At 36.0% G+C, this 23,498-nt stretch overlaps 3 protein-coding genes across 5 annotated transcripts; 2 read left to right on the forward strand and 1 right to left on the reverse strand.

Annotated features, from left to right (window-relative positions):
* Positions 1-1,497: 1,497 nt before the first annotated feature.
* Positions 1,498-3,390, forward strand: LOC143369124 (polyprenal reductase). Its single transcript, XM_076812618.1, has 5 exons — positions 1,498-2,101; positions 2,356-2,504; positions 2,581-2,769; positions 2,835-3,130; positions 3,207-3,390. The coding sequence occupies exons 1-5, from the start codon at positions 1,920-1,922 to the stop codon at positions 3,297-3,299; spliced, it is 909 nt and encodes a 302-aa protein (XP_076668733.1). The 5' UTR covers positions 1,498-1,919; the 3' UTR covers positions 3,300-3,390.
* Positions 3,391-3,668: 278 nt separating this feature from the next.
* Positions 3,669-7,264, reverse strand: Ostgamma (oligosaccharide transferase gamma subunit). Of its 2 annotated transcripts, XM_076812614.1 has the most exons (8): positions 7,085-7,263; positions 6,652-6,830; positions 6,464-6,581; positions 6,243-6,383; positions 5,134-5,274; positions 4,915-5,065; positions 4,166-4,331; positions 3,669-3,965 (listed from the first exon to the last, which is right to left on the reverse strand). In XM_076812614.1, the coding sequence occupies exons 1-8, from the start codon at positions 7,163-7,165 to the stop codon at positions 3,950-3,952; spliced, it is 993 nt and encodes a 330-aa protein (XP_076668729.1). In that variant the 5' UTR covers positions 7,166-7,263; the 3' UTR covers positions 3,669-3,949. The 2 variants fall into 2 exon arrangements, with proteins under 2 accessions (XP_076668729.1, XP_076668728.1); XM_076812613.1 differs by lacking the exon at positions 3,669-3,965 and having other exon boundaries at positions 4,147-4,331; positions 7,085-7,264.
* Positions 7,265-11,063: 3,799 nt separating this feature from the next.
* LOC143369104 (uncharacterized) lies at positions 11,064-19,929 on the forward strand. 2 transcript variants are annotated; one of them, XM_076812570.1, is made up of 13 exons: positions 11,064-11,365; positions 14,385-14,554; positions 14,662-14,940; positions 15,015-15,239; positions 15,318-15,509; positions 16,715-16,909; positions 17,033-17,166; positions 17,238-17,610; positions 17,705-17,923; positions 18,010-18,078; positions 18,193-18,245; positions 18,310-18,463; positions 18,641-19,929. In XM_076812570.1, the coding sequence occupies exons 1-13, from the start codon at positions 11,320-11,322 to the stop codon at positions 18,821-18,823; spliced, it is 2,292 nt and encodes a 763-aa protein (XP_076668685.1). In that variant the 5' UTR covers positions 11,064-11,319; the 3' UTR covers positions 18,824-19,929. The 2 variants fall into 2 exon arrangements, with proteins under 2 accessions (XP_076668685.1, XP_076668684.1); XM_076812569.1 differs by lacking the exon at positions 11,064-11,365 and adding an exon at positions 13,759-14,029.
* Positions 19,930-23,498: the final 3,569 nt, after the last annotated feature.

Genomic DNA, 23,498 nt, shown 5'->3' on the forward strand with positions numbered 1-23,498 from the left:
CGTGCGCTCCGCTTTTATGATCGGTTTACCACTCGCACCCTAGATCACTGTAATGAGGTTTGAAAACAATGTCGACTGGTTTCGTATCCGTCTTAATTTCAAAATTTTTAGCTACGACAGAGTTGACCGCGGCGCTATACCCCTGTACGGAGAGATTTTTCGCCACCTGCGTGTAAAACTCACAATAATGACGCATCCCAGACCTTAAGACGTGTGTGCTATGTGGGAGACATAAATTGCATCTCTTTAAGACGTCGCGTGCTCCCTATCTGGGTGCCGTAAGGAAGGTTTCATTTTTTTCAATTATATAAACGCTTTCTGAAGAATTTCTTTATAACTGTCATGTTCCGGAAATAAAAAGAACTAAATCGGTAAGAACAGTTTCCACCGGAAGTCCCCACTCTCTCCAAGTCCCTCGCTGTGCCAAATGTTTCGAGCGTAGTATTAGAACATCTTATGAATTTTTGTTCAAGGTATTAGAAACACTGTACAGTGTACATATAAGTTTCATTAACAGTATTTATTAATACTATTAATATTCTCTTTGTAATTATCATTGTTATCTATAACTATTGTGCACATTCTATATTTATGTTAAGTGCAATATGTATTTACGAACATTGGACCAATTCGTGAAAGGTACTCATCGTATGCTCGATCCCATCACTATAACCTTGATTGTCTAACGCGATAACGAAGGAGTTGAATGAGGGGAGATTTCCTCCCAGCAATGCATCTGGAGGAAGTTCTTCCAAGTCGCTTGTTATTCCGACCCGAGAATAGGTTTCTGTAGCTTGTTTCTGTTTTTAAGGAAATTCGAAACAAGCAAAAGGATAAAGCCCCCTCCTTTCCCGATTTCACATGGACTGCATTATATTGTAATTTCATTAAAATCTTTTATACCAAGACATGAAATGATTTATATACATTACATAAATTCAAATTTACACCGAAAATGTTATTCCACTGTTCTTACTGCTACTTGTATGAACTTACATACCTACATCATTGTTGCTCAATGTTACCTGTAGTCTAAACTAAAAATATCTGTAACTTTGGGATCACATAAATGCTAAAGATGTTGTAAGTTATTAATATTCGCATAATATACATACAGACTAATGTACGTTTTGCCCATGTAAATTGGTGCCTTGTATAGGAATAGATAGGCTTTATCTATTGATTCCCCATGTTATTATAAATGTGTTACATCTTATACTATAAAGCAGAAACTGTTTCGTATGTTTGTGTGTTTGTCTGTCGCCTAAAAACTTTCGAACGGTAAACTCGGGGGTCACGAAATGTACCTCGGCTCATTATGCTCGGCTAATCCAGATATATGTGACTATTTTCACCAAAAAAAAAATATAAATAAATTTTTCTTTTATAAAATGAGAATCTAAATTTCGGGCGAAGCCGAGTAGTAAAAGCTAGTAAAATTATAAAACGAAAATTGTGTATAATATTTTTAAGAATTCATTTAGCACTAGTATCGTTAGGGTTGCCATTCGTCCCGTATTTCACTGTTCCCGTGACCGTATTTCACTAGTACTCACAGAGTAAAATAAACCATTACTTACCTACTGTTTTCATGTTTTATTTAGCACTTAAACATTCCGTATCAATGCTTGGCAATTATGGCAACCCTAAAAATAAACCATTACCTACCCCCTTTTTTCATGTTTTATTTATTTAGCACCATAATCGTCCTGTTGTATCAGTGGTTGGTAATTATGGCAACTCTGAGTATAGTCTTATAGTAGCAATATAATGTGTTTACTCTTTGAACTGTTGCAGTAACCCGGTTTCTGAAGTGGAACAGTAACTGAACAGTGGGCAACTGGTGGAAGAACTTTCTAAGCACAGACAAGGTTTTAGTTGCACATTCATATCTGCACAGTAAAGATCATCGATGTAACATGCAGTCAAATTTTATACGCATTTTATTCATTTTGATTACTGCACTCACTGGTATTTTTGGGCTGTTAATTAACTATGTGGAATCTTATTTACCTTCAATACTGACTTCTACTTATCGTTATGGCAAGTTTTCTGCTAATACATATCAACCAATTGTAGCAAAAGCAGAGGTACCCAAAAGGTAAGCAGCAATAGTGTAATACGGTAAATTGTATCCAGGGGCGGCTTTAGCATACTTGGCACCCCCGGGCAAGATTATCATGGCGTCCCTCCAAGAGCACGAAAATCAATTGGCAGTACGGATATAAATGAATAAACGCATACAGTGGCGCCCCTACAAATTTGGCGGCCGCCCTGCCTGCCCCCCCCCCCTCCCTACAGCCGGCCCTGGTTGTATCATTAAAATATTAAATGAAACAATGTATAACATTTCAGATGGTTTAAACATTTTTACATATTTGCTGCACCAACTTCGAGTTACGTACTATATTTGGTTCTAAATAAATATTTATTAAACGGCGACATTCCTAAAACTGTCACATGGATATTAAATAAGAGTTTAGGATCAAATAGACAACCACTGGGTAGAGTATATAAAAAGTTATGAGAAGTTTCATACATAACTTTTAATTTTTAATTGATAATCTTGCTTTCTTTCAGTCTCACCAGAAAGCACATTTCTAGTTAGTGTACTTTTATGTCTGCATTGCTGGAAACGATTATATGAAACGACTTGTGTAAATATCTTCAGTGATAAAATGATGAATATTCTTCATTATCTCATTGGATTTTATCATTACATAGGAACCCTACTGTGCGTTATAGGCGAATCTGAAGGATTTAGTGGAGGTAATCTCTTAGAGTATTTGATTGAATATCAATTATATGTTAAACTTTTTGAATTTTTTATACAGATTCTAATGAAACCATTTCTTGGAATAGAATTACGTATATTCAGTTACTGTGTGCAGTCATTTTTATATTGTCATCCTACGCTCAGCTCAAGGCAAATTACGCTCTCAGTAATTTACGAAAGGATAAAGATGACAAAGTAAATTCCAAAGTATATAAAATACCACAAACTGGTCTTTTTGAATACGTGTCAGGCGCGTTACAATTTACAGAAATATTTATTTATCTAACCGCTTCTATAATTTTGTGGCAAAGTTCAACATTTCATTACGTTACAATATGGGTCATAGTCAATCAGGTATAAAGATCATATTATCTTATTTTAAATATGTACGTAGTATATTTCAATAACAAACTACCGTTTCCTTTTTCAGACATCTACTGCAGTGTTAACTCATAAATGGTATATACAAACTTTCAAGAATTATCCAAAATCTCGGAAAATTCTAGTTCCTTACCTTTTCTAAATGTTTTAAGATGTAATTGTATATACATATGTCATGGTATATTTTATTTGCATTGCTGTATTTTACCTATAGTATAATTACGATATTTTTTACAAGACTTACGATATTAAATATAAAACAAACGTAATAAAAATATGTAAAAAAATGTTTATGTTAAACGATTTTATTAAAATCCACTAGAAATTAAAAAATATTTTTTTCGTGTGCTACAATTCCGATGGCGTTTTTTCACTTTAAATAAAATCGTGGAGGAGAATTATGTCATAACAGAATATGAATAAATTGAATGTAGCTTCAAGCATACATAGGGTTAAAAATTATCATTTAAAAATTTCAAGAATTGTGGAAATAAAAAGTAAGAATGAGTAGTTGAAGTAAAAATTGCCAGTTTTTATTTTAGAAATGTACACATGTTTCAACATTCTAAACAATTTGCGATGAAGAACAGTGACTTTAAATATTAATTTATTTTACATTACGTACAAATAACGTATATTATGCTTATGATACAACACTCTTCAACAATAATCAGAGCTAAAGTATTATGCTCGAATCTTTTTCACATGCAGCCTAGTTTTTAATTTCTTCGGGCAAGTAGAAAGTTTTCTTTGCAATACATATATACATATACAAATGATTACTTCCTATATTTACTTGAATAATAAGCTGAAACAGATCATTTATTCATCACTGAGACACAAAGTAATACTGACTCTTCAGAAACTGTAAGATATGGAGTATATTATTATACTCATTGAAATTTCATACGTAGAGTAGAAATAATGAATATATTAATATACTCCAACGTGATAGCAGTAATAAAATTTCATTATTTAAGAAGAAAATCTCATTTGAAATTAACATACCTGTATGGATAACCTTGCGCTTTGTTCCTAAATATTGATAACAGGAGACTGAAGAAAATAGCGACTAATCCTGCGCCTATTGCGGCAAATATTCGTCGCTTTTTTACATCCCCTTTACGTGATGCAGCCTCGGTCATTAAGATCATACCTAATACCACGGCCCCATCTAGTTACATTTCGTTAAGGGAAATGCTATATGATTACATTCAAATTGTTTTAGATTCTGAAATACATTCAAAAGTAGACTTAGGGGTGGATTTGGGTACAGGCTAATAGCGAATTCGGTAACTCTCACTGACTCTGCACTGGTGCCAGAAAATGACTTGGATTGGTTTTTTCTGATAGAAACGAAGATAGCTCTATAAGAATCAACCAATCCAAGTCATTTTTTGGTGCCAGCATAGAGTCAGTGCGAGTTACCGAATTCGCTGTTAGTAGGCTGCATCCTAGGGCAGCGAATTTGGGGGAGTGACAAATTTTGGGAAGCGGCAAATTTGGAGGAGTGACAAATTTTGGGGCGCGGCGAAAATTGGAGAAGGTTTAATCACAGAGGCTTGAGACAGCTCTAAAACGAATCACTTTTTTTCATGTAGCGAATTAGCAATGACTCGTGTGTAAGTTGCCATATTGAATTAAATTTGAAATTTGATATTTCGCGGAAAGGGCGCCAGACGCTTGGTAGCCTAGAGGCACCAAATCGTCAAATCCGCCCCTGAATAGATTTATGATTTTCTAGACAGAAAGGATACTCAATACCATGACAATGTATGTCTCCAAAATAAATTGACCTTGAGAAGAAGCATGAATATAAGCCACATTTCCACTAGATGATTTATGTATAAACGGTGGTCCCCTTATGTGATTCCACATTTGTCCAGATATCATCATAAGGGTGAAAAACTAAACGGAAAAGTCATTTGAAAGTAAAGTAGCCTGTAAATAATTAAACTTGTAAAACACGACATTACCAGTGCACCGAGTCCCCAAATATTCTTGTTGTAAATGAAGTCTAAATTATTACGTCTCAAGTACAAGACTCCTCCAATCAGTACCAATAACATCACAATTGCTACTGTCCCAGAATAATTTGGTGGCCTGAATACTCTAATCTACAACACGTTTAAAAATCTTATTAACCCTCTCCACTTCATATTCAATAAACATTTGTTGGGTATCCACCATTTAACCCAATAACGCTAAACATTTATGTTATTATGGATGATGTGAAAATTCATTTCAGGAAGGTGTCGTCCATACTTTTGTACACGAGACTGTAGTTTTCTGAATGCCGAATTTAAATTATGACGTTGAAAGGAAACTCGTGTCGATCGTAATATGTAAACCCTTTCTTCTTGAAAAATTGTCTCATATTTTGAAAAACAATAGAATTATTAAGGTCAAATTAGGTGGTCACATTTTAACCCCTCAGCGTGGTATGACGAGCAGAACTCGTCATAGGAAAACTGTTCGCAACGGCGGTATGACGAGCACCGCTCGTCAAGGGACGGGAAGCGGAGGCGTAGCGAGTAGGGGGCTTGATACCAAAGTCTATTTGGACACCACACCAGAATTAGGAGGCGTGCCTGTGCTCTTTTTTCTTCTCATATACATTCTGTAGGCCTTGGGAAGGACATACTGGCGTGAAGAAAGCCTCTTCAAGAGAGTGGCCATTTGGGAGGGATGCAAGTCCGATTGGTTAGACTAGGAGGTGTGACAATACTTTGTAGGAGTCGGAAAAAGAGAGTTACGGGTGCCGGGAACCGAACCCGAGCCGTCCGCGTGCTGATCAGTCGCCTTTACCACCACGGCTACGCTGACTCTCCACGGTCCCTGTATTCCGAACTCCTCATAAATGGACGCCACACCTATGGGCCTCATCGCACACCATAGGGTGTTGCCTAAATGCCAGTTGCATACTACAAATTCTTCAGGTCTGCTATGCAGTAACGCATTAACAGCAGGACTTAAGGTTCCAACCAAAGCAATTCATCCCACAGCTAAGTACTGTTCTGGGCAGAAAGCCTCCACGCTGAAAGGCTACACAGAATACCCTATACATGTGTAACGCTGCAATTACCTGAATCTCGGTACGTTCGGATATCCATTTCGCAATTGCCTCAGCTCCAAACCCTACCCGTTGAATATCCATAGTATCCGCGGGCTTTGGTTTACCTTTCGGTGGGAAATGCATATACACCGGTGCCGTGTTTAGCCGCATCTGCTCGGAAGATTCGGAGTTTTATTTACATGATATTTAATCACACTGGTATAAAAGATTTTGCGCAGCAGTTTACATACCATTTGGAAAACATCCGAGCCCTCGTCAAAATCTACAGACGCGAAGAATAACTTCTTCGAATGAGGCTGCGAGTATCTGAATGAATTTGCTACTATCACAAATTCATCGTTTGCATGCCTAGAACCATAAGAGCATGAAAAACAAATGATTCAGAGTCTAATAAATTTTACAGAAAAATCAAATTCACCTGCATATTTGGCACTGCCTTTGGGGTGCCATGGCGGTAAACATTACCACGACGGAATAATTTCTGGGTGTAGTTCTGACATACTCTTTAAATTTTGCACCATTCAATTTTATTACGGGTCTCGTAAGAGTCAATTCCGCTAATTGTTGCACACGGTCGGATAAAGACGAGCTTTGAGTCTGAAATCAACAAAGTCCGTGAGATATAAATCTGCTTGGTTGTCATACATTTCTTGGTTAAGTGAACAAAATTCTTTTATATTACACCAAAAAGCTACGAAACAGGTGTACAAATATTCCTATACATTATTAAAACTTATTTGTTAAAAGTTTTGTTGAATATCTTTCAAGTAGTGCGCGTAAAACGATTTGAAAAATTAATTCGGCGTTTGGGGCACGCACGAAAATCACAGAAAATATCAATAGATTCGTACATTTTTCGTTCTGTATTGGCAGCAAACATAATTTAAACTCAAAACAAGTCCCAAAAGTGTAATATATATTTTATAATCCATGGTAGGTGCACAATTGTAATGTAAGACGTTATAACGTCTCCTATAGGAGCCCTTGCGCTGCGAAACACGTTATCACGCATATGTGTAGAAAGTTCATTCATTGGTTTATTCGATACAACGTGGCATTTTACGTGTGAGCACATTGATTTGACAATTCTCTGAAACTATTGAAAAGACGGTACATTATTTGGCGAAAAGTTTTTATATGTATGTTTTAGGCATTCTTGAATAAAATAAGATTTTTGGATTTTTAAACGAATGTAATAATTTGTTAATATTAAATATTATGTTAATGCATTATCAAAATCATTTGCATTTACGTCGCGGAATCGGGAATATGCTTTTTTTCTACTACACTTGTAAATTATACATATTTATTTAACCAATTAAAGTTACGAAAAGCCTCTTTCTATATTTGGAAGTTTGAAGTAAAATAATTTTTATTTCGATACATAACTACGTTTTACGCACGTTTTTTGCTATAATTTACAATTATATAAATGTAAAACTATGTCTGAATTTATCTTTGCAGTTTGCTTATAATATATCTGACAAATAAATTGATTTATATGCAATTTACGCATAGCATTCGATTTTTTATGAAAAATCGATATTTTCATTTTCATTTTTTTTATTGTATGTATGTACTGTGCCCGGATGAAAAGAAGTCGGTTGAAATGTCACAGGGGCAAGAGGGGTTCTTCGCTCGCATTGGCTCCCGCCGCCCGTGTCCCGTTTGCTTACTTTGTATTCGTCGACGTTGTCGCGCCGGCCAATAGGGATATACTATTCGGACCCTATAGTTTCTCGGCCGACTTCTTTCCATCCGGGCACAGTATGTTATACACACTAAGTACATTATTAGTAAACAATCAGGAATTATTTTTGAAACATATATAAAAATCCCTGGTAGCAACCTGCTGGCATTCAGACTGGCCCAGGAGAGCGCAGAGTCTGCCGGCAGAGCCGGTGTAATTTGTGTCCGCAGCTACGGTTCTACCGGCAGACCCTGACAAGCACACGGAAAAAGGTCTGCACCGTTGGGAACGGTGCTCCAAAAGTGGGCACCGTCGCTGTAAACATCAGTGCTGGGCTCATTCACAACAATCAGAACGCTGTTCAGCACCGAAAAACACCGTTGTGGGCCCATCGGCGACGGTGCCTATTTTTCGAGCACCGTTCCCAACGGTGCAGACCTTTTTCCGTGTGCTTGTCAGAGTTTGCCGGCAGAACCGTAGCTTAATGCGGACACAGATGACACCGGACTGTCGGCAGACTCTGCTGTCAGATTTGATTATCAGGGAATAGGATGAAAAGTTTTCTTGCGATTTATGCAACATTGTGGAGAGCTTTTCCAAAATTTCAATAGAATTCGTAATCTAAATTCACGTTTTAAAGTTAATATATTTAATGTTCCAACAATATTTCATAAAAAATATATCCTTCGAAAGTTATGACTATAATTAATTATAAATTAAATATATGTCGTGGTTGTGGTACACAGAGCAGTTGTAAATCTATAATTTTTTTTCTATTCCCCTAAAACTACAATTATATGAACTAAATCATTTGAAGTCGATGTAAGACTATTTAAAGGTATAACAGAATGAAGTACGAAAAAATATCGTTTGAAACATACTTATGTATATGTATGTATATATTTTAACGAGTGAACAACGAATGCGTTGTCGTCAACGATCCTCTTGTGGATACTTCCATGAATACCCCTCGGCAACGACTTATGCACTTAAATAGTTACAATAAAGGACACATTTTTTTTAAAAATTGATTAACCAAAAAATATTTTGTCTAATAGAAGAATTGAGGTTACGTATTCCTCATACGATGAGATTTTACACGAGACTTTTATATTATGAGACAAAAATCTGAGCGGCAACAAAATGTAAATAATGGAAATAAGAGAGTAATAATAATGGAGATTAAAGTTTCATGTGAGACACGATATTTTTGTCTCATCGCGGATTTGCCCCTTAAAATCTACTCCCATTTAAAATTTGAAAGGTGACCTTCATTTCTTCTACCCTAGTGCAGTTTTGACAAATTGCCTTGCAGCAAATATGAAAATTTCTGCGTATTGAATAAAATGCAAAGAGCCGCAAGTTTCTATCGTGTATAGTTTCACAGAAGTATTAGTCTAATCTATAGTAACAGGTTAGTGGTATAGCCTGCATATGCAAGGCGCCATATATATATTTTTTTTTGCAAGTACTAAGTAAGCATAGGTGTACACAATAGTTTGTAGTGTAACATAACAGACTGAATGTATTCTTAATTTATTAATCAGTGTCACTTACATTCTTTGATTATTATGAAATAATACTATCATTTCTCCGGTTGCAAAATAGGTTAAGAAATTAAAGTAATTACAAGAGCAGCAACAGTGCAATTGACATAAAGGAAATAAATAATATACAAGGACATTTAATCTTTAAATCTGGCATGTATAAAAGAATAGAAAGAGGGGACTTAAAAGAAGGGAGTGTATGAAGTCAATTTCATCATGGAACTGTGAAAGAAGGGGCAACTACTTAGAACGTTACTGGTTACAGGGTACAGCTGGGTAATTCTGTAACCCCATACAGGGGCGGATTCGGAGATTGGGCGCCCTTGGCTAACAAACGTTTGCGGCCCTTTCTGTGAAATATCATGAAATATCGTAATTTAAAAAAACTGAGACGATTTTATTGCTAATTTGCTACATGAAAAAAGTGAATTGTTTTTAAAGTTGTCTCAAGCCTCAGTGTTTAAATATTGTTCAATTTCTTTCGCCCAAAATTTGCGGCCCTAGACTGCAGCCTATGTACAAATCCACCCCTGACCCCATAGAAACGTCTCGTCAGACTCTAGAAACAGCTGTCTCTCATATGCGCCAGATTCATAGGTATGTGTTCATATGCGAAATAACACCCATCGAAACGAGAGAATCCCATTGTATTATCATGCATTTGTTATTCTCCCAATATCTTGTTCATATATGATATTCTTAGAACTGATAATTTTTATATGAATAAAAAGTACACTATTTCACACTAAATACACTACTATATAGGCATATGTACATATAAACATTATAAACAAGTTGTTTGAACTTATTGAAGTATTTAATTGGTAAAAACCAGTAGCGGATTTTCGGGAAAAGGCCTAGGTGGCAAACGTTCCGGGACACTCAGTCTACATAACAGAATTACAAATAAATTTATCCACGTGTGGTATGAAAATTATGGGATACAAAAAAAAATGTAGTGTTTGGATAAAACCATAATTTATTTTAAAGATCGGGGCCGTGGGGGGTGGTCTTCTGGGCAGGGGCCCATGCGGCAACTGCTCATCGGTCGCCTGTTAAATCCGCCACTGGTAAAAACACTTTGATTTGATAATATTTGAAAAATATTGAGTTACTAATAAAAAATTAAGTAAAAAATTTAATATATACGATCTTTTTAGCATCCTTGAATAAAATAAAATTTATAATTTTTGGAACAAAAGTGACATAAGGTTTTAATAACACATAGTGTATATCCTGTTTTGCTGTAATTTACAGTAACGTGTCACAGTATTTATGTGACTTTTATCTAAGATTGATGTCGTAGAACATATTTTATTTCGATATGTTGAAAACAAATTATAAACATTGATTTATTAACAAAAATATTTTAATTCATAAATATATATATATATATATAAATATATATATTATAACACTGTGTAGGTATATTTAGTACGTATCTGTGCTTTTGAATTTTAAGGTACGGGCTACGGTGATGGTCGCTACGTTACTGGTTTCAACACAAACGTGCCTATCTCGGGATTGGTTGCTTGCGCAACTCGCGTCCTTTGATTCGCTACTGCACCCATGTTGAATTTATGTAACCGTCAGTTTAAATTGGAAAAACCGGTGCAGCATTCCGCATGAAGAAAGGTTTGGAAGCGACTGTGCGAAGGGTGGGCTAAACGGCTGGACAATCTTTCCCTCGCATACGAGCGGTAGAGTTTGAAGGCGCGTAACGTATATCGCGGACCGCGTGTGTCTGAGAATCACGTCTCGTGGAAAGTGTCGATCAGGAAATTAGTCCCAACGGTGTTTCTATCGTTTGTGTGTATTCTTCATTTGATACGTTAATGAACATTGTAGAATGTCGTTTTCAAAAGCCAGAATCCAAAGATTTAACGAATGCGAAAGTAAGTAGATACATTCCTTCATTACCTTCGGTAAATTATAGTGATTGATTTTCTGTTAGGGTATATATTTATATCGCGATGTAATGGATGTAATAAACACAAATTTGTTTGCATCTTGCACAAATAGATCGTAACACAAAAAATATGTAACCTCATCATTATAATGCCATGGTAAAGAACAGTATAGTTTACATTTAACTTAATTTAATAGCATGTATGTCTTTTACCTTCATAGCAACATTCAAATACCCTGGCACGCTATAAACTAATACATTAATAAGTTGTAGTGTAATATTGGCCCACTAGCTAAAGCTGTATACAAGTGATTCTTTCTTTCTATTATTTCTTTCTTTCTTTCTTTCTTATTATTTCTTTCTTTCTTTCTTTCTATTATTTGTAGAAAGATTGCCTTTTAAATAATTCCCCAGGTGCTCGATAAGACTTTAAACTTTGAGAAAGTCATTGCAGTTGCAATACATTTCTTTCAAAAACAGTTTTTGCTTCAGTTCATTGGATCAAAACTGCCTGTTTTGGCAACATTTATTTATTTTGAGATTTCTCAATTAAATGTTTGTTTTATAAGTATAACACGAAGAAGGGCAAATGTATTTATGTATAGTTAGTCACGTCACATACCAAAATACCTTCAGAAGGAAACATACCTAACAAGAGAACACCGTAAACCTGGACTCACTGATTGGAACGTAACTTTGTGGGTTTTTAAAGTGACTCAAAACAAGAACAACCGCCGGAGATTTCAATGTCGATGAGGATTGCAGTCATGTAGGGCAGGGGGGAGGAGTGGGAGAAAAAAAGGGCCAATAAGAGAACAGACATCTAAAATTCATTGTAATAATGACTTCTTATAAAGGAGTAATAGGGTAGATGTCCCAATTACTGTGCTTTGACACCAACTCGCTCGCAAAGGAATTATTTACTGCCTTCCTTTACTTTAATTTTGCTTGATGAAAATTTATATTAGTGTTTTGAACTTTTCTCTTTATTAAGGCATTTTTCGGGTTGAAAATGTTAATTTTTCACATTTTTTTAATTGAAATAAAAATACATGTTTTTGTCCAATTACCGTGCCCTGAAAAGTGCGTTGCCCCTATTCCCGTGCCCTTTTTCGAATAGCGTCCCCGCGGTTAAGTTATGTCTCTGAACTTTGAACTGTTCAAAACATTTTTTTGCTCTACGAGAGGTGTTTTCATGTAATTTTAATATGATCTTTTCATTACAAAAGCAAAATATGCAAATATAAATTTCTGTTCACCCGTTCTGAGAAACGAAAGTAAGGTTAGGTTTAGCAGTTACAGAGGGAGCCAGTGGAATTCGAGGGGCACGGTAATAGCAAAGAGAAGGTATACCAAGAGGCGACACTCTGACGAAGAAACCAGTTTTAGAGAGAGACGAAATCCACAACCAATTTAAATGTCCATGCAGTAGTCGGAACGCGACGGGATTAACAAGAGGCGATAGTAAGACGAAGATATACAGCTGCCTTATACAACCAATTTAAAGGGACAAGCAAACTAAGAACTTCAAAGATACCGCTCGGAGTGTCGCCTCTTGGTATACCTTCTCTTTGGTAATAGGGACAAGCGTTAAATTCCTGTCCCAATTACCGGATTCACTTTAAAAATACGAAAACGTTTCAAAAGTGTTCATTTTGCTATTTTTTCATAAAATTTGAACCTTTTATGATTTAATAAACACTTTACATAAGTGCAAATCATGATAATTATCAATTTATTCAGTTCTGTAAAGCATGTGTCCCTTACCGTTTCAGATAAGGATTTAGGTAAATCCATCGAAATCTTCATTTGCATTTTTCAATTTTTTTTTACTATGCTGTAATTGTTTAAAAATGCAACATTCTTGTTTGTAACACATGCATTAATACTTCAACTTAATTAAAAAAAATTCTTTCCTTATTTATTTATGTGAGTTTTTTGTGCGGCTTCTTTAAACATAAAGGCTCATAAATAATAATAAAAGTATTATGAATATTAGAATTTGTTACAGATTTTAAGTTTATTTTTTTATGGCGTGTTACACCAGTACAAGTGCGTGCCTGCCGAATTCGCTAATATTCTCTATTCTGCCGGAGATTTTTACTGTGCCTGTCTGAGGCCGGAGACAACGGTTCGAAACCTGAGACTCCGGCTGAATGCCGAAGATCTGGCAACCCTGCCTATCGTCCTTTAAGGGGGTGCGAACTAACCTCAAAGTCAATTTGGCATTTCCACTTTTTCGCGTATAACTCTCAAAGTACAACAGACGGAAAAAAATATTTCAAACAAAAGTTTATTGGTGCAATAAGCGCTACAAACTTTCGTTAACAAAATTTTGCAAAGAGTTGTTTTCGTCATTTATATATTTTTTTTAACTCTTCAAAATTTTGTTAAGGGAAGTTTGTAGCACTTATTGCACCATTGAACTTTTGTTTGAAACATTTTTTCTGCCTGTTTTACTTTGAGAGTTATACGTGAAAAAGTGGAAGTGCCAATTTGACTTTGAGGTTAGTTGTCACCCCCTTAAAGGGTGGTTAGGGGCCAAATGAAACACACTAACTTAGGGCCCAAATGAAACACACCATTGTTCTTGTTTTGAGTCACTCTAAAAACCCACAAAGCAGTGAGTCCAGGTTCGCAGTATTCCCTTGTATGTTGAGGTTACATATAATTTGTACGTTACGATAATTCTGCTATAAAATATAATTTTACTACGTACATTTGCACAATCAGTAAATGAGCAATATGCTTTTCATGAATTTCTAGGTGATAAAACTAACAATCATATTTCATTAGATAAATATCATTGTTCTTATAAGCTTTGCATATACAGGGTGTTCCATAATATGTGAGACCGATTTTGGGGATGCATTTAGCACTTGAAAATAATCAAGAAAATTCACTTAAATATATATATTCTATTTAAGCTTGTTTCCAAGTTATTTAGAGTTTAAAGCAAATTTTGAATTTTTCTGTATTCTTATTTAAAAAATCAAAATTTACAGATGATGTACCTCCACCAGGCGCATATGATCCAAAGTTTGATCTTAAGGTGAAAGGTTTTGCTATTGAGAAATCAGAAAGATTCCATGATGGTAAAAGCATAATCAGTGCAGAATGCAGTTTATCAGCTTCTACCAAAAGTACAAGCAACTTGGTTGGAAGTATTAGAACGGTAAGGAACTAAGATGTATTTGAAGAAAAATCATGATAATTGAATTATGAAAAAGGTTTCCATAGTTTTTTTAAATAGATTTTCACATGAACGAATCTATTTTTCAGTCACAGCATCCACGGAAGAAGTTTCCTTCTAGGTCGTGTTCAAAAGTGAAGCCACGTTCGCTTATTCCAAATAGCGATAAGAGATTTAAATATAAATCAGAGCATCAGCTAGCAGATCTGCAAGTGGAATGTTTAAACAAAAGCAAGACTATACAGGAGCATGAAAAGCACATAGAAAATGTGAAGGAAGAAATACGACAATTAAAATTACAGTTGGAGGAATCATGTGAAAAGCAAATGGATGTAGAGGAGCAGCACAAAAGAGACATAGAAACAATGGTTGCCGAATATTTTTTTAATTGAAAGTTTAATTTTATTCTCTTGGACCTTTAACTTGGAATTTTCATTTGTAGGCCAAACTGCAACAAGATATTTTGAATGGTCGTAATGAGAAACATCAATATGAAGTGGAGAACCTTCGTTGTCAATTATTGGAGGTTTCAGAGGAAAAACAGCGCGAAATCCAGGCTGGAAAAGCAATAGAAGGCGATCTGAGAAGTCAAATCACAGATTTCACCAAGAAGATCACTGCCTTAGACTCTGAATTGGCCAATGAAAGACATGCGAGCAAAGAGAAAGTAAATAATTACCGATTCAAAAAAATTAATTTCTAAAAAATTGTAAATTGATTTGAAAAATGCATTTTTAACTTATAGATTCAAAGTCTCGAAGCACAAATCGAAGAACTGAAAATGAAGTTGGAGAAATTAATCGAGAGTCACAAATACGAAGTCAACGTGTTAGAACAGGAAAAATTTGAACTTGATTCTAGCATTAAAAATGTAACTGATAAGCTTGCCGAATGCGAGGAAAAATTAAGAAGTGTGATCGCCGAGAGCAACGAGAAAGTAAGCTGCACCCATGACATAAAATGCAAAACATCACTGACTGTGTGCTTTTTTTTCTGATAACACCGTCCAACAAAATTGAAAACGAATCCGTAAACCGTTTATCGCCATCACTCTCAGTTTTCGAGAAATTAGATTTAAAAAAAAATGCAAATTTTCAACTTTGAACATCTTTTGTGTTCAAACAATAATAGTTATTCGGTTGCGTGGACTATCAAATTATTCTATGAACCCTCGCGAACACAACGATATAAATTATGATTGAATTATAAGCATTTAAATATGTTTAAGCAACGATCAAAGGGAAAAGGACACCCGTTTTGCCCCAATTTTTGCAGATATCTTGCTATATATTTTAAAAACTAAGGGTCTAGGAGAAAATTTGACCATTCCACGCAATGCAGCAGACATTTTTCCTTGAAAAATGAAATAGTTTGGCAAAACGTGCGGCGGCGCCAACCGTTACGCTGAGCGGCGGTGGATCGCGCGCCGCCGTTGACTACCACTGTCGACGCCGCACGTTTTGCCAACCTATTTCGCTTCTCTATTGAAAACAAAATGTGTCTTACTACTTCTGTTGATGCCTTCCGAAGGAAAAATATCTGCCGCGTCGCGTGGAGTAGTCAGATTTTCTCCTAGACCCTTAGTTTTGGAAATAAATTTAAAGATATCTGCAAAAGTGGGTGAATTTCGGGTGTTCTTTTCCCTTTGATCGTTGTTTAAATATATTTAAATGTTCATAATGCACCAATAACTTATATCGTTGTATTCGGGAGGGTTGATAGAATAATTTGACGCGACAAGCAACCAAATAACTATTACTGTTTCGACACAAAAAATGCTCAAATTTGAAAATTTGCAATTTTTTTTTCAAAATCGAAGTTCTCGAAAACTGAGGGTGATGGCGACAAACGGTTTGCGGATTCGTTTTCAGGGGACGAAAACCTATAAGAAACGGCTATTGAATCTTACAGATCAAAATGGCTGTTGGGCAGTGTAATTTTTATGAAAATTTGTTTTTTACATATCAGAATAGAATATGCTAAACAAATATCTACTGTTGAAGTTACATTGTTCAATTCTCAAAATTTTAGAGTTACTATTTACCAGTTTCTGTGATGTTTGCTAAATATTATGTGCTCCGGATTTCTAAATCCGTGCTCTAGCATGAGCGTTCAACTTTTAATGGAAAATTATTGACGCAGATAAATGTTATGATAATGGAAGCAAAAACCGCCGTGGAGGAGGAAATGCGACTCACCACAGAAAGATATAAAAGTTGTTTAGCACGAGCAGAAATGGAACGAGTAGCGTTAGACGAGAAACTCTTGCAAAAAGACGCTGAGATTACTCGGCTCTCTGTTACCCTTGAAGAGTTAAAATCTTCTGCAGAAACTCAGGTAATTGATATCACGGAACAGATAAAAGGATGAATGATATCTTTGTTAATCTATTGTTGTATTGTTAATTATGTACTATATTATGGAAGCATCATTTGAACAGATTTGATTTACAAACTTTAGGAGAGCTTTGGGCAAAGCCTGCAAATGGAACTGGACCGAGCAGAAACTGAGCTAGCAGAGAAGAAGGAAGAATTGAGAGCTTTGAAAGATCAAATTCGGTCGGAAGCAGCCGAAATGGTGGCTAGGAGAAAGAGGTACTTACATTTATTTATTTATACGCTTATGTGTATGTCAGTATACTTGAAATACTGAAAATATGGTTTAGGTTTGAAGTTATAACGGCGGAAAATCAATCTTCGGTTGCTGCTTTAACTAACCGTTTGGCACAAAGTAATGCTGAAGTAGAGAGGCTGCAGCATGAACTAAAACGTGGTGAAGATTGCATAAACGAGCATCGTGATTTATTGAACATTATGCGTAATAATTCAGAGATGGTGCACGGACAAGTAAATGCTCTGTTGGAAAAATTAGCGGCCAAGAAGGAATTGGTTAACCAACTGGAAATCGACAGTTTGAGCGAAGTGGAATCAATGAAATTAGTGTTCGAAGCTAAAATCGAAGATCTTAAAGAAATAGCAACGAAGGAAGTAACAAAATTGCAAGCGGACTGTGACGCAAAAGATGCTCAAAGCGTTGAGGTGCCTTTGCTTCTTTGATATTACAAATATTTTCAATAAAATAGTCTATTTCATAAAAAGGTATTCTTGATCGCTGTTTAATTTGATATATTAGATGAAACACCAACTGCACAAGATGGCTAATCGCCTAAACGGAGCACAAGCCATGTTGCTTCAGTTGGAGGAGAGGAACGACGCTCAGGAGCTCGAAATTTCTAGAGTGGAATTACTCAACAGTAAACTGAACGAACAATTTAAAGAAACTAATGTAGCTTTGGAGGAAGCTAATAAACTGTTAGAGGGTCAGTCGGAATATAAACTTTCTTTGCATGAGGTATATATGCAAAAGTATTTTATTAGCTATCTCTGTTTTACGCAATACAATGTGAAGGTAGCATCATCGTCGTGTGATATTTTTAGGCGCAATCTAAAATCCAGGAGCTTTCTGATAAAATTAAATATCTTCAAGAGAAGGAGAGTGGCGTTGAGGTAATTGATACCATCTGATAAGTCCTTTTAACGTATAAAAAAAATTTGATTGATACATAAATTAATATGTTTGCAACGGATTAAAGCATCCATTAAAATGTTGTTTCTGCACAGGATAAGACTGAGCTGCTTAAAGAAGAAAAATCCCGGCGGGAAGCAGCCGAAGAGTAAGTTTTCTTCGTCATAAAGTCATTTGGTAACGTTGCAATGAATCCGCTTTTATCTATTCAGGGAGGTGAGGAAACTTACCGGATACAACGAGCGTCTCAGAAAAGATTATCAAGAAATGAGCGAGAAATATGCGGAACTTATTGGCCATCAGAATCATAGGCAAAGAATTAAGCACGTCAGCCAGTTGAAAGATAAAATCAACCAGCTAGAACAGGTGCGCCTCGTTTTCCTTCTTGGACTCGCGATCGGTTTACAATTTAAATAAACGGGGAACATACACAGGCTTTCTTTGTTGGTCCTTTCGAGAAATTGTATTCATTTTATTCTTATGTATTAATATATACTCTAAGTCGGGCCTGATAAGGCTTTATATATATATATATATTTTTAGGAGATGCGCGTCAAGATTAGAACGATAGAGCAGCAGCAGAAAGTCATCGAAAAGTTCAGAGCAGAAGAAAAACGTTCCTTCAAAGGGAAGGAAAATACGTTAGGAATGTTAAAGATCGTTCTATCGTCGCCTGTTCCTTCGCCGCAGAAACCACTAACGCCTCTAAGAAATCGGAATGAATAGCTGTATTTAGTTTAGGTATAGTATTTGTTTATAATTGCAGTAAATACATGCTGATGAAAATGATTGCAAGGATGACAATTTATTCATATGGTAATTTGTATAAATATGTACTCTAGTGTTAATCTCACGATATCACCAGAAGGGAATACATATTTCGAATCAGTGTTTCAATTTTTTCCGCATCTTAATATATAAAGCAGAAGGCTTCTATATCCGTAGCGGATTTAATAAAAGAGGCCCAGGTGGCAAACGTTTTGAGGGGCTCATTTCTTCGGGAAAATGAAGTTTACTAAAAACGGGTCAAGTGTAGTAGTACTAAAAAAATGTAGTGTTTGCATACCTATAGTCTGATTTTCGAGAGTTGAGACCTGAGGCGGGTCCCTCGGACGGAGCGTGGTTAAGGAGGAACCAATGGTACGCTACGCCGCACGCAATCCAACTCTCGAAAATCGGACTATAATAGAGCTGTTACTTTTTGACCCGTCGGGTACCCGGCTACCCGGAATAACTTCATGCCACTGAATGTGGTACTCGATCATTTTTGGCTAACATCAAACAATACCACAGACAATAAAACATGCAATTGCTTGAAGTTGTTTCGGGTAGCCGGGTACCCGACGGGCCAAAAAGTAACAGCTCTAATACCTATACCTAATAATAATTGTTTTTGGAGATGGGGCCCTGGGGGGGGGGGCCTCTGGGCAGGGGCCCAGGCGGCTACTGCTCATCAGCTGCCCTGTTAAATCCGCCACTGTTCTATATGTTAGTGTTTGTCTGTTGCCAAAAAACTTTCGAACGTTAAACTCTGGGATCACGAAATGTGCCTCAGCTTATTATGCCTGACTAATCCAGACGAATGTGACCATTTTCAAAAAAAAAAATTTTTATAAAATCGGAATCTAAATTTGGGGCGAAGTCGAGTAGTAAAGCTAGTAGTACATAATTATAACTTTCTTGTTTAACGTAACAAGCTTAATTAATGCATTTTATTTCATGTAAAATGGTCAGTTTTGCAAGATTTTGTTTATATTCTGTGATGATAATGTTTAATTATTTAGTTTATATTTTTATGCAATACTGACTGATTAAAAAGTATATTCAGTTTATACTGTATAAGATCTATCTTCCTTATAAGTATTTTAATAAATGTAGTTCTACCATTGAGCTCTGAAACATACCTGGAGAGTGAACGGAGCAATGGCGGCCGGTCCGAGAAAGAGGGAAGATAACGGGTGAACCTATCTCTGCCTTACAACAGGCTATGGATGTATAGTGCATGTGAGTGAAGTTACCTGCGCACAACGTACATACATAACACAGATAGTGCAGAGTGAGAGGGATAATAGGAAGAAGGATAGGTTCACCGCTTATCTTCTATTTCCCTCGGACCGCTGTCGGCTCTACTTTTTCCCACTGCTGTTCACTCTCCAAATATGTTTACAGCTCAATGAGTTTTACATATAGGCAAATGTTTCATTTTGTTCATTTATTGCACTTATCATGTGTTTTCCGGTGTTAGAGTTGAACATTATTAAGATAAGTAGGTTATTCAAATAAATGATTACGTAAAAAACATTTTATATTTATTTACGACTAATAGATGAACGAATTTATTCATATTGAATCAATTCTGCGGTTAAAAAACATATTTTTACCTGAAACCTTCCATTTTTAAATGAATTTTTCATCTCCATTTGTTTGTATCGTTGTGTGTAATTTATTCGAAACATATTTTCCTTTCTCTTTTAACATAAGACTTAAGTATTAAGTAGTATTGGGACTGATACCGCATCGATACTCCCGATACCAGTCAACAAATTTCAATCTCGCATTGAGACTTATCAAAGACGCAGGTATTAAAAAGTATCGATACTTATTCGATACTTACATGAAAGTATCGGTACTTATTCGATACTTACATGAAAGTATCGGTACTTATTCGATACTTACATGAAAGTATCGGTACTTATTCGATACTTACATGAAAGTATCGACACTTATTCGATACTTACATGAAAGTATCCATATTTATTCGATACTTACATGAAAGTATCGATAACTGTTTGATACTTCTACGAAAATATTGAATATCGGTGCTGATTTGATGCTTCTACGAAAGGTTGAACGCACATGGTACGCAACACTGTAACGGTCCATTTCAGAGTTAAGTGGAGCGTCTGTGCTTCTTTATCAACAGCAGATGTACGTCCTCAGAGCATACATATGTACATATAAACTCCTCTTAGGCCGGGTGCAGACTTGAGCACGAACGCGAACGAGGCAAGCCGCGTTGTGTTGGCCGGCCTTACAATCAGACATTATTTATTCCAGTATCAGCGGAAATAATTTATATGTTCATTATAAGTGGACACCCTGTATAAGAATTTTTTAACAAACTCATAATTTGAGAATTATTCAAGTGTGCGAGTTAGGCGATTCACTGTGTATAGGTATTTGAATAAATGCAAAACGAAAATTGTATGCATTTAAATACTGTCTTTAAGGGGGGAAAGCTACTGTGAAATTTTTTTCCGATTTTTCTTTTTGTGAATTTTCATAATATTTGGGGTCTCAACAATATACCTGCACAATGTGGCGAGCGAAACGCGCTATAGCAGTTTCGTGGAAAGAGCGCGGACCACAACAAACGGTTGCGAAGCGTGACCTCTCCTCGTTCTTAGGAAAGCCATTGGGATTGCGACGTGGTGGGGCCAAGCGTGGCCCAGGCAGTTCGACGCGAGCTAGCAACGGTGAGCGACAGCGAGCGATTAACGAAATATACGCATATATAGTATTTTATCTAAGAGCACGGTGTTATTATTAATTTCCTACAGCACCCCTACAACAATTTTAAAGTGGATCTGGAAAAATTCTGGGAGCTATGGAAGGTTTTGTGTAGATAGCAACGCAGGAGTGCACGCATAGGTAACTTGGTGTCAATCGCCCGAAATGTTTATGTCCAAGAATCCAAATGTATCTAATAAAAAGGATTATGAGCTTATATATTGTTTAGAACTAAATGGTGAATCACTGGCCACGACGAGACTGCGATCTTTGAGTTGCAGAAAATAACTTCTGTCAAAACTTTAAACGCGATTATCTCGAAGAGCATTTTTCAAACTGGGCGGATTAATACCACAGGCAATTTGTATCGGATTCACTTGAAATTTTCAGGGAATATTCGTAATAAAATTATCTTCAGTTAAATGTACAAGTGTTTTTATCGAATTATTCATTTAATCGTAACATTGAAAAAACATGTTGATTTTTTATACCCTTTTTTTCAAAGTTCGCCATTTCTTAAAAAATTGATAATTTTTTTAATCTGTACGCTTAAATGAAGCTATTGTAATATACTTTAAGAAATCTTTCGAATTTTTAAATTCCAAACAAACGTCGGAAAGTTACACGACCCCCCATTTTGTAAATTTTCTTTGCAGAGCCTATTGTTTCGTATGTTGTGGCCATACCACCCAAACTTTTTTCAATCTGGAAGCATATGTATTTTCAGTTGATAATAAAGATTTTTCATAAAAAGGTTATATTTCATTATAAAAGAATGCCATGAAAATAGCCTTTATTTTCGACCAAGAAAGGCAGGCAAAGAAAAATAATAGATTTTTTTTAAAAATGCTGAGAATAGAATTCTAGTTATGTTGCAGAAGAAAATTCAGAAGATGAAAATATTTTGCGCAAAGAAGAGACTCGTTGAATTGTGCTTAGCACTCTTAGCAGCGACGAAGAAGAAAATGGTAAACGGGTATTATTTAACAATAATGGATAATACGTTATTAAGTTATTGATAATTGTATAAACATATTTCTGATAATCATAGCAACAAAATAGTGTACCTAATATGTTTGTTAGTTTTTGGAACTGAACCCTGTTTGTTGCACCAGTTGTTAGTCCCGTGTAACACGATTTTGCATACTTAATACGGCACTGTTTAGGAATCTGACCACCCTGTCACACAGGGTATATCCCAGTATTATTGATACAACCGAGAAGGGGGTGATTCTACACGAAAGAATAAGTTAAAAATATGTTTGTGTTTTTATTGTTTTCCTGTGTTTTAAGCAGGATGGCGTTTTCAAGCTTATTTTTGCTCATATTGCCCAACGAACGAACTATAGTCCCATTTTTTTTTGTTCCCTCTCTCCTTCGGGTCTGAGCAGCAGCAGCGCACCGGGAGAAAGGTGGTGGTGGTCGTCTCCCATCTTTCCCCAGTACACCGCCCCGTGATGCTTAACTTAGGTGATCTAACGAGAACCGGTGTTTCCCATCGCGGCTACGGCCATTGGTAAGATTAAAATTTAGAATAAATTTTTGCATTTGAGGCTTTATGTCTTACTTTCATTTATAAACCCACTCTAAGTACACAGGTATAGATAATAGCATATAATATTGATACGGAATCAACATTACCTATGATATTTATACTATTTGTAAACGACGAGTTAGGTGTACGTGTACTGTACTCGAAGAATATTCAAAGTCTATTTTCTCGAAAACAAAGCCTCAGATGAAAAAAAATTTATCATGTATTTACGAATTATTTTTTAATGTAGAATCACTCCTTCCTCGGTTGTACCATCAATACTGGGACACCCTGTACAGGTGTTGCCTGCAACACGTCATCTGACCAACTTGGCGGTTTATCGACTGAAGATAAAGG

The sequence above is a fragment of the Andrena cerasifolii genome, chromosome 5 (genome assembly GCF_050908995.1).
Source record: "Andrena cerasifolii isolate SP2316 chromosome 5, iyAndCera1_principal, whole genome shotgun sequence".
Lineage (NCBI taxonomy): Eukaryota > Metazoa > Arthropoda > Insecta > Hymenoptera > Andrenidae > Andrena > Andrena cerasifolii.